This window comes from Aythya marila, assembly GCF_965140915.1.
Source record: "Aythya marila genome assembly, chromosome: 1".
In the NCBI taxonomy this organism is placed as follows: domain Eukaryota; kingdom Metazoa; phylum Chordata; class Aves; order Anseriformes; family Anatidae; genus Aythya; species Aythya marila.
The window spans coordinates 172,318,902-172,331,455 of record NC_139042.1 but is presented as its reverse complement, the minus strand read 5'-3'; the positions used below and the strand labels follow the sequence as shown (position 1 = coordinate 172,331,455).

General features: G+C 36.3%; 1 protein-coding gene across 3 annotated transcripts in view; it reads left to right on the top strand.

The window, feature by feature from the left end:
- MON2 (MON2 homolog, regulator of endosome-to-Golgi trafficking) overlaps window positions 1–12,554 on the top strand; it is a 70,829-nt gene that overhangs the window by 43,889 nt on the left and 14,386 nt on the right. For 2 of the 3 annotated variants that reach the window (XM_082760352.1, XM_082760351.1), the window contains exons 25-30: window positions 46–244; window positions 1,112–1,740; window positions 6,516–6,659; window positions 7,200–7,217; window positions 7,482–7,610; window positions 9,481–9,671. In XM_082760352.1, the coding sequence (XP_082616478.1) occupies window positions 46–244; window positions 1,112–1,740; window positions 6,516–6,659; window positions 7,200–7,217; window positions 7,482–7,610; window positions 9,481–9,671 (1,310 nt within the window). The remainder of the gene's footprint in view (window positions 1–45; window positions 245–1,111; window positions 1,741–6,515; window positions 6,660–7,199; window positions 7,218–7,481; window positions 7,611–9,480; window positions 9,672–12,554) is intronic. The other variant, XM_082760353.1, reaches the window with a different exon arrangement.

The window sequence follows — 12,554 nt, the reverse complement described above, 5'->3', positions numbered from 1 at the left end:
TTTTAAAAGTTGCTCCTTTTTTATTTTTTTTTCTGACTGTTGCAGGTTTTATTTCACCTCTTGGATAGGGTTCGAGAATCTTCTACTACAGCTGACAAAGAGAAGATTGAATCAGGAGGAGGGAACATCCTCATCCATCATTCAAGGGATACAGCTGAGAAACAATGGGCAGAGACATGGGTGTTAACATTGGCTGGAGTTGCAAGAATATTTAACACCCGGAGATATTTACTGCAGCCTTTAGGTAAAATTTATGGTTTAAAATTACTGAAAGATACAGTAATGAACTTCCAGCTTTGGATATTTTTGCCATTACAGTACCAGGCAAGAATCTTAATCTTAGCTTGGAGGTGTGTTTCTGTTGTCTCACCTCAAATGTGATGAGAAATAGAATTTTAATTCGTGCTCCTTAGAGCCAAAAATCCTAAATACCGATTTCATCTTTCATGTCATGGTACTTGAGATGAAATCTCAGTAGTCACAATGCTGCGTGCCAAATAACTTTAACTTACAGTAGCATGATAGCAATAGTAATAGCAATAATAATTTTTGTGTTTAGTTGGTTGCCAGAATATAGGTTTTTTTTTTTTGTCTTGTTAAGGTTACACAGGTTAATGAAAGGTTAACAAAAACCTCAAACTGCAAAAATGAAATCTTTCTCTACAGGATAGTGATCATAGAATTTTGAAATTCCTTATAAAATGCATTACATGACCGTAGATTGGACCCTTTATTCCTTGTGAATGCTGAACACTTTTTGAAATCAACAGGCATCTGCTGTGCATAAGAACATCTTTTTTCACTATCCTGAATAAAGAAAACTTGCGCTTTTTTCCAGTCTGTGATATGATATATTGAATAATTTTGGCATAAACACTCTTATTATTGCAATCTTCATATTTGTGTATTTGTCTATTGCATTCATTCTCTTTAGTTACAACCAAATTGATATATTTTGAAAGGCATTGAAGCTGTCCTGTAACCTCATGAAATTTCTCTGTGTTAGAGGAACAAGTACATGAACAGCCTTTCAGAGATGGAATGGGGTGGCAAGTGAAATAGCAAGCCAGTACCAAGTTGATTTTTTTTTTTATTTTTCTGTTTTTAATAGGAGACTTTTCACAAGCCTGGGATGTCCTTCTTGATCACATCCAATCAGCAGCGCTCAGCAAAAATAATGAAGTTTCCTTGGCTGCTCTGAAAAGCTTCCAGGAAATCTTACAAATCGTTTCTCCTGTCCGAGACTCAGAGAAGCCTGACACACCACCTGCTATCAATGTTTCTGTACCTGTGGTGGTAGGGACAACAACTGCCACTAGTCTTGGCAGATCGTTCATGAGAACTGACTCCATAGGGGAAAGAATGGGAAGATACAATGGATCTGAACTACCTGTAGTAACAGACGAGATTGAAGATTTGAATCTTTGGTGGGCAGCTTGGAACAGCTGGTATAGGATTGGTTCAGAAAGTACAAAGCCTCCGATTAATTTTGATAAATTGACTTTCATTCCCAGCCAGCCTTTTCTTACAGCTTTAATTCAAATATTCCCAGCCCTTTACCAACACATCAAAACTGGTTTCAGCATGGATGATCTCCAAAAGCTGGGTGTCATTTTGCATGGTGCTGTTTCAGTTCCGATCAGTTCTGACGCTTCCCCTTTCATCCTTCCATCCTATACTGAAGCAGTTCTGACAAGTTTACAGGAAGCAGTGCTTACAGCTTTAGATGTTTTACAAAAGGTAATAATGGGACTTCAAATGTGTGGTGAAAGGTAAACTACACTGTCTCAGTTCTTCTTCTTGGAAGTATAGTGTGGTGACTTAGTGTTTCTTTATTTAAATTTGCACAATGTGCTGTTTTATAACAATCAGAATTCCATTCCTGGTGTGACCCAGGTGTTCTGCATTCAAAGGAGTGGTGTAATCTTTATGGAATGCATTTTTGCTAGATTGCAGAAATACCTTAAGTGTGGTGCTACCTTTATATCCATTTACTGGTCTAGCTAATGTTTAAGTATTGTACTGTTATGAGTGTCTGTACATGGAACTGGGGAAATAATCTCCCAAATGGTACTCCTTATGTTGCCCTGGCACTACCATAAACAGAGTCTAGAAGAGTGATGATCATGAGAATTTTGAGTACATGCAAAGCATAAAACCTAAAAAGGTTTCTAGCAGACTACCTGCTTAACTCTTATTAATTAGTCATTTACAGAAAATGCCACATCTCTGCATAAAAAATTCTTAACGTAGAACTCATCGTCAAAGAGCACTCTTCATGCAAATTAATTTGTAGACAGCAAATTAGGGTGCCCTTTTACTAGATAGTAAAAAAACATAAAAGTATTCTTTCTCGTGCTGGAGTTGTAAAAGACCTTGCAAATATGATCATTCAGAAAACATTTATTCAAAAGAAACAAAGTTGATAATGAATGAGATCATGTGTTTAGATTAGGCATTGCTTTAAGAAAAAAACTTGAGAAATGCCAGAATTAAAACTGTCCATGTCGCCTGACTTCATTCACTTTGGGCTTTCATGTTAAGACTGTTTTGCTTAACTACATGGACATACCTTTTTAAAAATTCTCTTGTCAGACAGGATCCTGTCTCATTCAGCTCAAAGCATGTATAGTGCCTACTTAATGAGTAGCGGTTCAGTGTCTTGTTTTCTTTTTGCTTAGTGAGGGTTGGCTTGTGTTGTACTTATTTCAACCCCACAAGAAAGGCAAAATCATTATCTTGCAGTCATATCTTTAGTTTGTTGGTTTAAGAAATATGAATGTATTTTGAGAACAGAACTATAAGATTCAAAGTTGGTATTAAATTTCAGTGTTGTATGTGGGAATATATGTAACATGAAGCTTTAAGATGAATTGTATCCACTAAACCATCACCCTATTCCAATCAGGCTTACCCTTTTTGTATCCTTTCCATTCCAGCAGCTCAGCCAGGCTTCTGGCACTTTTCACAGAAAAGGTTTCCACAAATTTTAATGAGGAAAAACTGCACGTTTTTTTCTAGTCTTGTTCTTGTCAAGGTGCTAAACTGTTCTGGCTGAAGTTTTCTAAAACAGCAAAAACAACTGCAACAAAGCCCTATGAGAAACAGAAACATTTTAACATTACAGGTCCAAGCCTTTGAAAACACAAATGGGAAGTCGTTGGTACACTAATATCAAACAGTACATCCCATAGTTGGGGTGTATTACAAATACTACTAGTAGAACATCACTAAGATCATTAGAAACTAACTTAAAAGATATTTGGAGGTTAGCAAGTTCTGTGAAGTCTCATGAGCTTCCCTCTGGGCTGCGTAACCCAGTAGAATTCACGTGGCAAGGCAGTCAGCCAGTGCTATGTGTGAAGCAAAGGCTGTGAAGTGGTTTTGCTGGATGCCACAGTGTCTTTTTCCTGTGTTGAAATGAATTAACGCTCAGGGGTACTCGCAGGTTCCAGTGGGATAGTTAAAGAAGAGCATGTAAATATTTGCCTGCTTCTTCAATGTTTGAGTGTGGGATCAGGTTAAAGTTGTGTTATTTGTCAACATTGAAAGATTTGGGTCAGTTTTCACTTTGTAAGTAGTTCTGGAACAACGCTGCAGCTGGAATAGCTGGAAAATGATATGTTAAGACTGAACCCCTGGCTGTCCTGATAGAGATTTTATTGTGTGATTGCACTAGCAAAGGACATGATAACGCAACAACACAGGAATAGAAGGCAAGCTTAGTTCTTGTTTCAGATCTCCACGCATTGAGTCCATTTTAGACCCTTTGTTCATCTTCTTTTTTATTCCTCATTAGAATTTGTTTACTAGTCTTCCACTGTTGTAGTCTAAATGCCTGTTTCATTGTATTAGCTCAGCTAAAATTTGTGCCCAAGCCTGAATTCTGTGATTGTGCTCACTGCCCACCTACATTCACTCCAGGTCAACGCTGCAGTGAGCCAGCTGGCTCCTCAGACAGAGGAACAGAGATACATATTTGGTTATCAGATACATTTGAATTCTACTTCTGTAGGTAATATGAACATAAACCTCTTGAGCTGTGGGTACATTGCTCAAGGATATATTTACATGTACAACAGAGTTAGCACAGGCTTAGCCACTGAGACCTGTAAAAATAACAGTAGTCTATGACAGTAGTTGCACTGGGAGCAGTTAGATAAATCTCAAACTATACAAAAATTTGAAGGTTTGTACTTGAATGCTTTAGAGCATAAACTTCTAAAACTAAAGTACCATATCCATTGTTTAACAGCAAGCAATGATCAGGCAAGTGTTATGTGTTAGGTTTTCTGTGCATTTTATTGTTGCCTGAACATTACTTTTTGTGTCTCCTTACTTAAGGATGTAAACAGAAGCACTCAATGCAGTAAATACTACTCTGTTTTATAAGCAGCTCTTAAAAATACTTTCAGCATCCTTGATCACACACTTTTGCATTTTTCATAATCTTAGATAAAAGTTACGTGGTGTCAGTCAGAAACATAAACGCCTTTGAAAATCAGCTCTAGATAGGTGACTTTTCAAAGTAAGGATGGAGTACCAGGTCAGTTACTTTTAGTATTGTACAGGTGATGTTAAGAGCTGAAAATACCTCAGTAGAGTGGATAGAAAATGCTTCTATTTGTAAAACAAAATTTTTATGAGAGTTTCATAAAATGTTAAGAATAAGAACCTACTGGTGCATAATCTTTAAGTAGTAGTTATTGCTTTTGTTCACCAGTACAGAAAAAGTAGCATCTGCAGAAGCTCTGATCCTAAAATGAGTAATAATAACAATAATAAAAATCTAACAAGCATGAATGAACAGCAAGCCTATTTTGAAGTTTTGCTGTTACAGATGTTAAGTGAGTCTTCTGGGGGTAATGGTGATGTTGAAGATATATGCACATAAGTTAGATCTGTATGAAACTCATACAGGAATTTCTGGATGCTCTTTTTCCCTTTCTAATCCATGTGGTGTTATATAAAATAATTTCTTACGTATATTATCTTGCATTAACCTGTTAAGATTTAGTGCAGTGACTTTGGTGCAGCAGCATATCCGCTGAAATGGTCTTGCAGTGTGTCGAGTACTTCAGAGCAGCAATTAACCTTCAGCATTCAGCCACACAAGGGAGCATCTAGCATTCAAGTGCCTTTTTTATGAGGTCAGTACAGTCTTGGACTTGCAAGAAGGACAGCTTTCTTAGGAGGAGCAGCGTTCCACTATCTTCGTAATGTAGGTTAAGTTTTTGGGCATTAGACATGTTTTGAATTGCGGGAAGCTGCGGAAAAGGGAAAGGCCATTAATGATGCATGGAGTGCTCCAGTGCAGGTTGCAGATTGCGTGAAGGTGCAGCTTGCTTTGAGGATGATCTAGAGATGGCAGTGTCTGTGACCCCTGTCGGCTTGCTCCCTCTCACAGCTGAGGACTTAGGATATTTGCCAGCCACTCAACCGCAATGGCTCGACACAGCCCCAGCATGGAAGATGTGCTTAAACAGCTTCAGAGCTGGTGGCACTGGAGTGAGTTTGGACACAACTTGTCATGAATGAACTTTGGTTAATGGAAAAAGGAGTTGACTCCTCCCCAGAGGAAAATGACAGTACAAGCTCACGACCTTTCTGTGGAGCAATAAATAGTCTGTTTCTTGATGCTTTGAGAGGAAGGACCTGGTGAGGAAAAGCAGGACTTTTAAAATGACGGGAAATAGTTGGAATAGCTGCACAGAATCTTTGTATCTGGCTTTGAAAATAGATGCCCTACCTTTTCCTTGGGATTTGTTTTGCAACAGGAAATCATTATGCTACGGCAACATGGTATTTCTTTGACATCCTCTAAGTACACCCTTCCTAAAATGTTTTCCATTTTAACACAAGATTATGTTTCAGCTATGCCAAAATGATATCATTCTGGTTTTATTTGTTTCTTTCTGTAAGACACAAGTTTAACTACTTATGGAAACTTTGTAGGAATTACTTCTGAGATTTAAATGCTGCTCGAAGTAGAACTTGAAGATGTGGCTGAGTGAAATCAGTAGTCAAGACTTGTATATGACCTATAAATATGTCATGTCAAAGCAGAGTTTGTAAAGAAAATGTGTCATTTATTAGACAAAATGAGATACTTGGCCATGTATACATTAGTAAATACTACTATCTTTCCACATAGTTTTCTATAATAAAATAACAAAACTTATTTTAAGTTAAATAAGAACTATAAGAACTTGAACTATTAGAACTGTACATTTTCTTCTATACAGCATAAAACTTGTGTGGTCCAGTTCCTGCATGATACTGTAGTAATCATTTTGTATTTATGCAATGAGATTATTTCATATTGCGTGTGTTGTTACAGTTTTAGCATGATGTTGGTATAGGAAAATAATTTGTGAGCTAAATTAATAGTCATCCTTATAATTCACAGAGGTAGATAAGAGGCAGATACAAGGATTTTTTTTGTAGGAGCTCCTTGGATTGAGGCAGGTTTTTAAATGCTGATGCTCAAGCTTTTGTATTTTCTTTTGCTATAGGCTATATGTGTAGGCTCAGAAAACATGCAGATAATGTATCCTGCAATCTTCGACCAGCTATTGGCCTTTGTCGAATTTTCCTGCAAGCCTCCCCAGTATGGACAGCTGGAAACAAAGCACATTGCAAATGCAAAATATAATCAGGTAATTTATTAGAAGTCTCAGTTGTTTCACTTGGCTGGTGAACACAACTCACCTTCAGATGTAGGTTGTTTAGCTAATGCACTTATTCTATCTGTAAATATTTTGCTATGCATGTTGTGTAGTAAGTGGATTTATTAGTATTTTTATCATCTTTTGCTCCCTTTCAATTCTACTTTTTTTTTTTTGGTTGTTTTTTAATATTCTGTATTCCTCCATGTAGGAAAATTCTTGCCTGGACACCAGACGTAGTGAATGTGTCTGAATTTGTCCAGTGAATTAAGCTAAAATATCTGCTCCTGTATTTGGCACTATATTAAATAGAAAGGCACCATAGTTTTGAATGGAGAAAATTCCTTCAAACTGCACATTTTTGAATTGCACATGCAGGAGAGAAACGGGACATGGTAATTCTTTATATCTGTGTACTCTGCTGTTCACTAAGCATGAGCATCTGATTCGGTGTAATCTAAGAGGTAACTGTTATGTATGTATTAATTCTTCTTATTCTATTCATCCTGCAACACAATGGAATCACACTAGATACAACTATTTGCACCGGTGAGTTAAATTTCCTTAAAGATTGTCCTAATGTAGTTGTCTTGCCTAGATTGCAACATTTTTCCTACTTAAATGTACTTTACTTCAATGTGGAGTACATTTTCATAGTCAGACCACACTGTATTTGCAGTTTTATTGCTTGGACTATATTCTTAGCAAACCCTGCATGCATTAAACTGAGAGTTCAATGCAAAGCATACAGCCTTTGTTCCTTAATTAATATTTTCTCACAAATAGTTCAGTAATTTACTATTTTTTCCCTAGGCTGAATGGGTAGCGTTGAATTATGTACCATTTGCTGAGAGATCATTGGAAGTGGTTGTGGACTTATACCAGAAGACAGCTTGCCATAAAGCTGTTGTAAACGAGAAAGTTCTTCAGAACATTATTAAGGTAAAGCTTTGTCCTGCATGTGCTCTGAATTAATGGGTTTATTTTGAAAACAAAGAATTTTATTTTGAGATAGTGTTGATAAACACTTTCTGGAATGCTTAAAGCTTTAGTTTAAAAAAATATTCTGTGAAGATAGGCAGCAGATAATTTCTTGTGATGCTACGAACACTATTAATTGGGCTGCATGCACTGGTCTTCAGCTAGATGATACAGCATCAGTATTTCAGTATTAATACAAAAATAAACAAATGTGGTTTTGGCCAAACAGTAGTAATCTTCGAGAGTATTATGCACCTGAATCTGAAATGTAGGCCTCTTAGTAAATACGACTGAAGGCTGAAGACAAAATTGGCAAAAATATTTTTCTGGAGGTGTGCTCTAGCTGGTACTTTTGATCTACTTTTAATGGCTTTGTGTGCCATTAATGTAGCTATAAAATGTTATGGGTGCACAGATGTGCCTTTAAGGTGAAAGTGCCAAACTCGTATTTTTTTTACCCTGTTTTTAACCAACAAATTTGGCAAATAATGGAAGTAATGCTAAATGTCTGGGAAAACTATATGGGTCCTAGGTTTGTTTCTAATGACTTGGCTGACTTCAGGTTGTTCCTGTATAGAAATTTAGCAACGTGAATATGTTTAAAATAGTTACATGGTATTATTTGGAATCTGTTACATGCTTGTATTTCAAAATTAATACATTTGGTTTCCACTTCTGTTTTAATGGGCTAGGTGAAACTAATATAAATGCTATTTTTCTCTGAATTTCACAGTTGATAATGTTGTGGCCTACTGCAGTAGATGAAAAGACTTCTGAAATGACTCTTCAAGTGTCTAAAGCCCATGTTGATATTAGAATTAGATTTGACTCATACGAGCAAAAGCATCAGAAGAATACTTTCAGTTTATCTCTAGGGTTACATCCTAGCTCTGATAACTATTGCAAAAAATAATTCTAATTAACTTAATCCTGAGAGTGAGTTCTCCCTTTGCTTTCCTCAAATCAGAAGCTTCCCTGAAGGTATTAGGGACATCCATGTAGTGCCCAAATTTAGTTAATATATATTTGAAACGTAAATTAAAGAATTAGATTTCCAAGATAACTTCGTGTCAGTTCTTTGTTAGTTCATTGTTGACTAACAATGCTAGAAGGAGTAGATATAATGCAAATAGTACATAAGCTTGAAGTTTTAAACATGTTATTGGGTTTCTTTTATAGATACTGAAGCTGTCTTTCTATCCAGAATTTGTTGTGTTTTAATCTGCTGTACATTTGTGCTGTCTAGCAGCCTTTATCTACAGAATTTCATCAACTCTTTGCTTTTAAACTTCCTGTGGTTTAACAGTCAGCAATCACCAGATGTTTTGCAGTGATTATATGTATAGTTCAACTTTCGCATTTTAGGAAAAGTTTAAATTTAGTGTGGCTTTTTTTTAAATTATTTTTTTCTTTTAAACCTTTGAGAGTACTTGAGAGAACTTTCTAGGGCCAGAGCTAAACTCTCCAGAATATACTTATGACAAAGAACTGCCAGAAATCTTGTAGATGTTAGGTGAGCCCATTTGTCAGAATTGGCAGAAATGGTGGATGGTAATACAGAAAATCAGTAGGTAGTTTCGTAGTGTAATTGGTAATGGATCAGATCTGGCTTCTAACCTTGTATTTGTTAACAGACCCATGCTTTAGCCAGCTGGCATGCGGTAAATTGTCTTTATAATTATATTTTTAAAAGACCATCTCATATACCAGCAGAAAAAATAGAGATGTGTGCTATCATCTATGTAAATGTCTGGTGAGATCTACAGAAATCTGTCTTATTCTTTGATTTCTCTGAGCAACTGTGAATTTTATTTGAACTTGTATTTTGCAGACACTGAGAATACCTCTTAGTCTGAAATATTCCTGTCCTTCGGAAAGCACATGGAAGCTAGCTGTTTCCTCCCTTCTCAAAGTTCTCTCCATTGGACTACCAGTTGCAAGGCAGCATGCATCTTCTGGAAAATTTGACAGTATGTGGCCAGAGCTAGCCAATACATTTGAAGATTTTTTGTTTACTAAAAGGTAAACACTTTTTTTTTCTTAGCTGGAAAATATTAGAAAGTAATTTGTTCACTGAAGTAGTAAAACAGTGTGCCAGTAGAGTTCAGCATAAACAGCCATATCATTAGTTATTTGAAGATGATTCTAAGGAATGAAGGAAAAAACTTAACCAGTTTTTCCACTTTAAAAAAGCACTTTCAGACAGTAGGAGAAAAGAATTCATTCAAGAGGTGAAATGTCAAAGCAAGAAAGAGCTAAGATGAGCTCTGAATACAAGGTATAGCTATGCTGGTCAGGCCAAGAAATTCTGTATGTACTCCCAAGGATGCTTGCTGTAGATTTGATAAAGTTATTGAAGTGTAATCAAATTAATCAGAACTGTAGCAATATATATATATTTTCAGTTAAGGTGAACACTATTAGGTATATGTCTCTTGAGTTCTGCCTTAAACTACTCCACTTACGAATTTTGGAAAATTATTTCTTACCTTGCTGTACACTTAGAAGCCTGTAATTACCTTACAAGTTTCTGCACAAGATAAATTGAGTGAAACTTAATAAATATATTTTATTTATAATACTTTGTGAAAAGGATGGCAGGCAGACAGGTGTATGTGCATAATCTGCCAAGAATGGAACATTGTAGATGTGGACATGTTGAGAAAGTTCAGAAAGGATAAATGATGATGATCAGAGATTAGACAATTTGACCCATTAATTTGTTCAAACAAAAGAATATATTATTAGGAAGACACATTAAATCTTTAGAATATGATAAAAGATTGCTCCAGAGAACAATTCTTTTGCTGTAAGGAAGGTTAGGTATTGTAGAAGATCGTTTAGGAAGGATAAGGAACTTCCATCTCCTGTGAACATCTATGGATGCTTTCAGCAGTAGTTAAAGTATATCTAATTGTGTCTCAGATTAGAGGGCAATATGGAAGATGAAAAATTTAATTCCCTGATTTTTTTGTATGTTGGTTTCAGTAGCAAATTAATCTGTCTTTTTAATAGGAAACAGCAGGGTTTTTCAGTACCTAATGCTAATATTCTGTGTGTATTTGTGTTTGCAGACTTTTGTGTGCAAACACAAAAATCAGCAAACAAATACAGCTGTATTTATTAGTGATGAATAAATAGCAGCTTATCCAAAACAGACTAAAATTAGATACCAATGAAACTTAATTTTAGAGGCATATCTGTTAGTAAAAATATTTGTAATAATGAGTGTTTTTGGAATTTCACCAGTACTGTTATAAGAAAGTTGAATGAAAAACCTTTATTATAAACATTTACTTGAAAGAAATAATACTAGATAGGAGGACCTGAAAATCAAAAAAAGGTCACTGAGACTACAGCAAAGACTCTCTATTCACCGCAAATGTGTTTTGATGCTTAGCTGTTTCTTGAATTTAACATAATCTTCGCAGTATATTTTTTGGTTTTGTTTTCAGCTGTAGTTAGCAGTCCTGCTTCCATCCTGAGACAACCCCTCCAAATCAGCTAACACTCTATAGACAATATCACTGTTGGGTTTAGAAAACTAAAATGAAGATTTTTCAGGATATTTAGGAAAATGTATGTTCACTTAGAAGTTACTTTGGGAATATGTTTTATTCCTAGGTATCTCTGAAAAAGATGAAATATTCATTTTCATGTTTTGTATTGACCCATATTGGTCCTGCTACAGTTTGGGCTATTAACCATTCTTAAATCCAGGGACGTAAGATTATCACAGATCTTCAGTATGATTCAGGATAGTCCTTTATCATCTGCATGACTTTTTCTGGCCAAATATGTCATCTGTTTTTCTTAAAAATGAGTGATTTATACATTTCTTGAAAGCTATTCCAACCATAAAAATTCCATCTTAACATGCTGCTTGCTAAAAACAATCGTTATTGGTATTAATAACTTTTGCCAGCTGCCATGCATGGGAGAATATTCTCTGGAGGTAAAGGAAGCATAGCACTTCTGTGAATATAACGCCCAATAATTTGTCTGTCTTTGCTTAAGAGTCTGATTTTCTCTCTCTAGAGGACCATAGAGAGCATATTCTTTAATTTTATATATAAGATGTGCACATAAAGGAATAGAAGGGATCAGCATTTCCATCAGAATTAAAGTTTTCTTGGAGAAGCAACATGAAACATTTTAGCTCTCTCACTTCAAAGCTTTGAGGTTCAAAAGAATTTGAAGGACTAATAGTAGGCCGGTGGTTCATGGCACCTTATGGCTTCAGCAGGGTAACTTCCCCGTTACCCAGCCTTCCAGTTAAAGGTCTGGCTCGTTACTCCTTCCAGGGTTATCTGTAGATGTTTTATTGCTTATATAGTTACATGTTGTGTGGTTATTGGGATGTCTGGTTTTGATTGTGTTCCTCCCTTCCACATCACATCCATCTAGATTGTTTTCCCAAGAGCACGCTCCTCCCACAGTCACAGCCCTATCCTTCGGTAGCCTTCTACCTTCTGCTGTAGGATAGATAGCCTGTCTGTTCCCCCCATCAGCCTGAGCCATGTGGTCCTAATACATGTTAAAGCTAGGAAGGGAGCATGTCTGCCTTATGCCGGTAGTCAGGACAATTAGCAATAGCAGTCATTTTGCCTTTTCTTCATCCTGTTCCTCCTCTTCCTCCCCACAATGCTCCTGAAGTTTGCCTCCCTCACTGTGATGCAAGGAGGGTTCTAGAGATAGCTGTGGAAGTTCCCCACATGGAGGTAATTCTCTTCTGATTTCCTTTGGTTGAGTCCTTCTGCACGTCTGTGCAAGTTGCTGTGAAACAAGCCTGGGCAAATAGAATAACCTGTCCCTTTTGGTTTAGAATTTTCTAAATTGTGTCTATTAGCGGATTGTAATTGGAGTATAGTCAGTGTCTTACATTTGTAGTTGTTTCATAAGGAA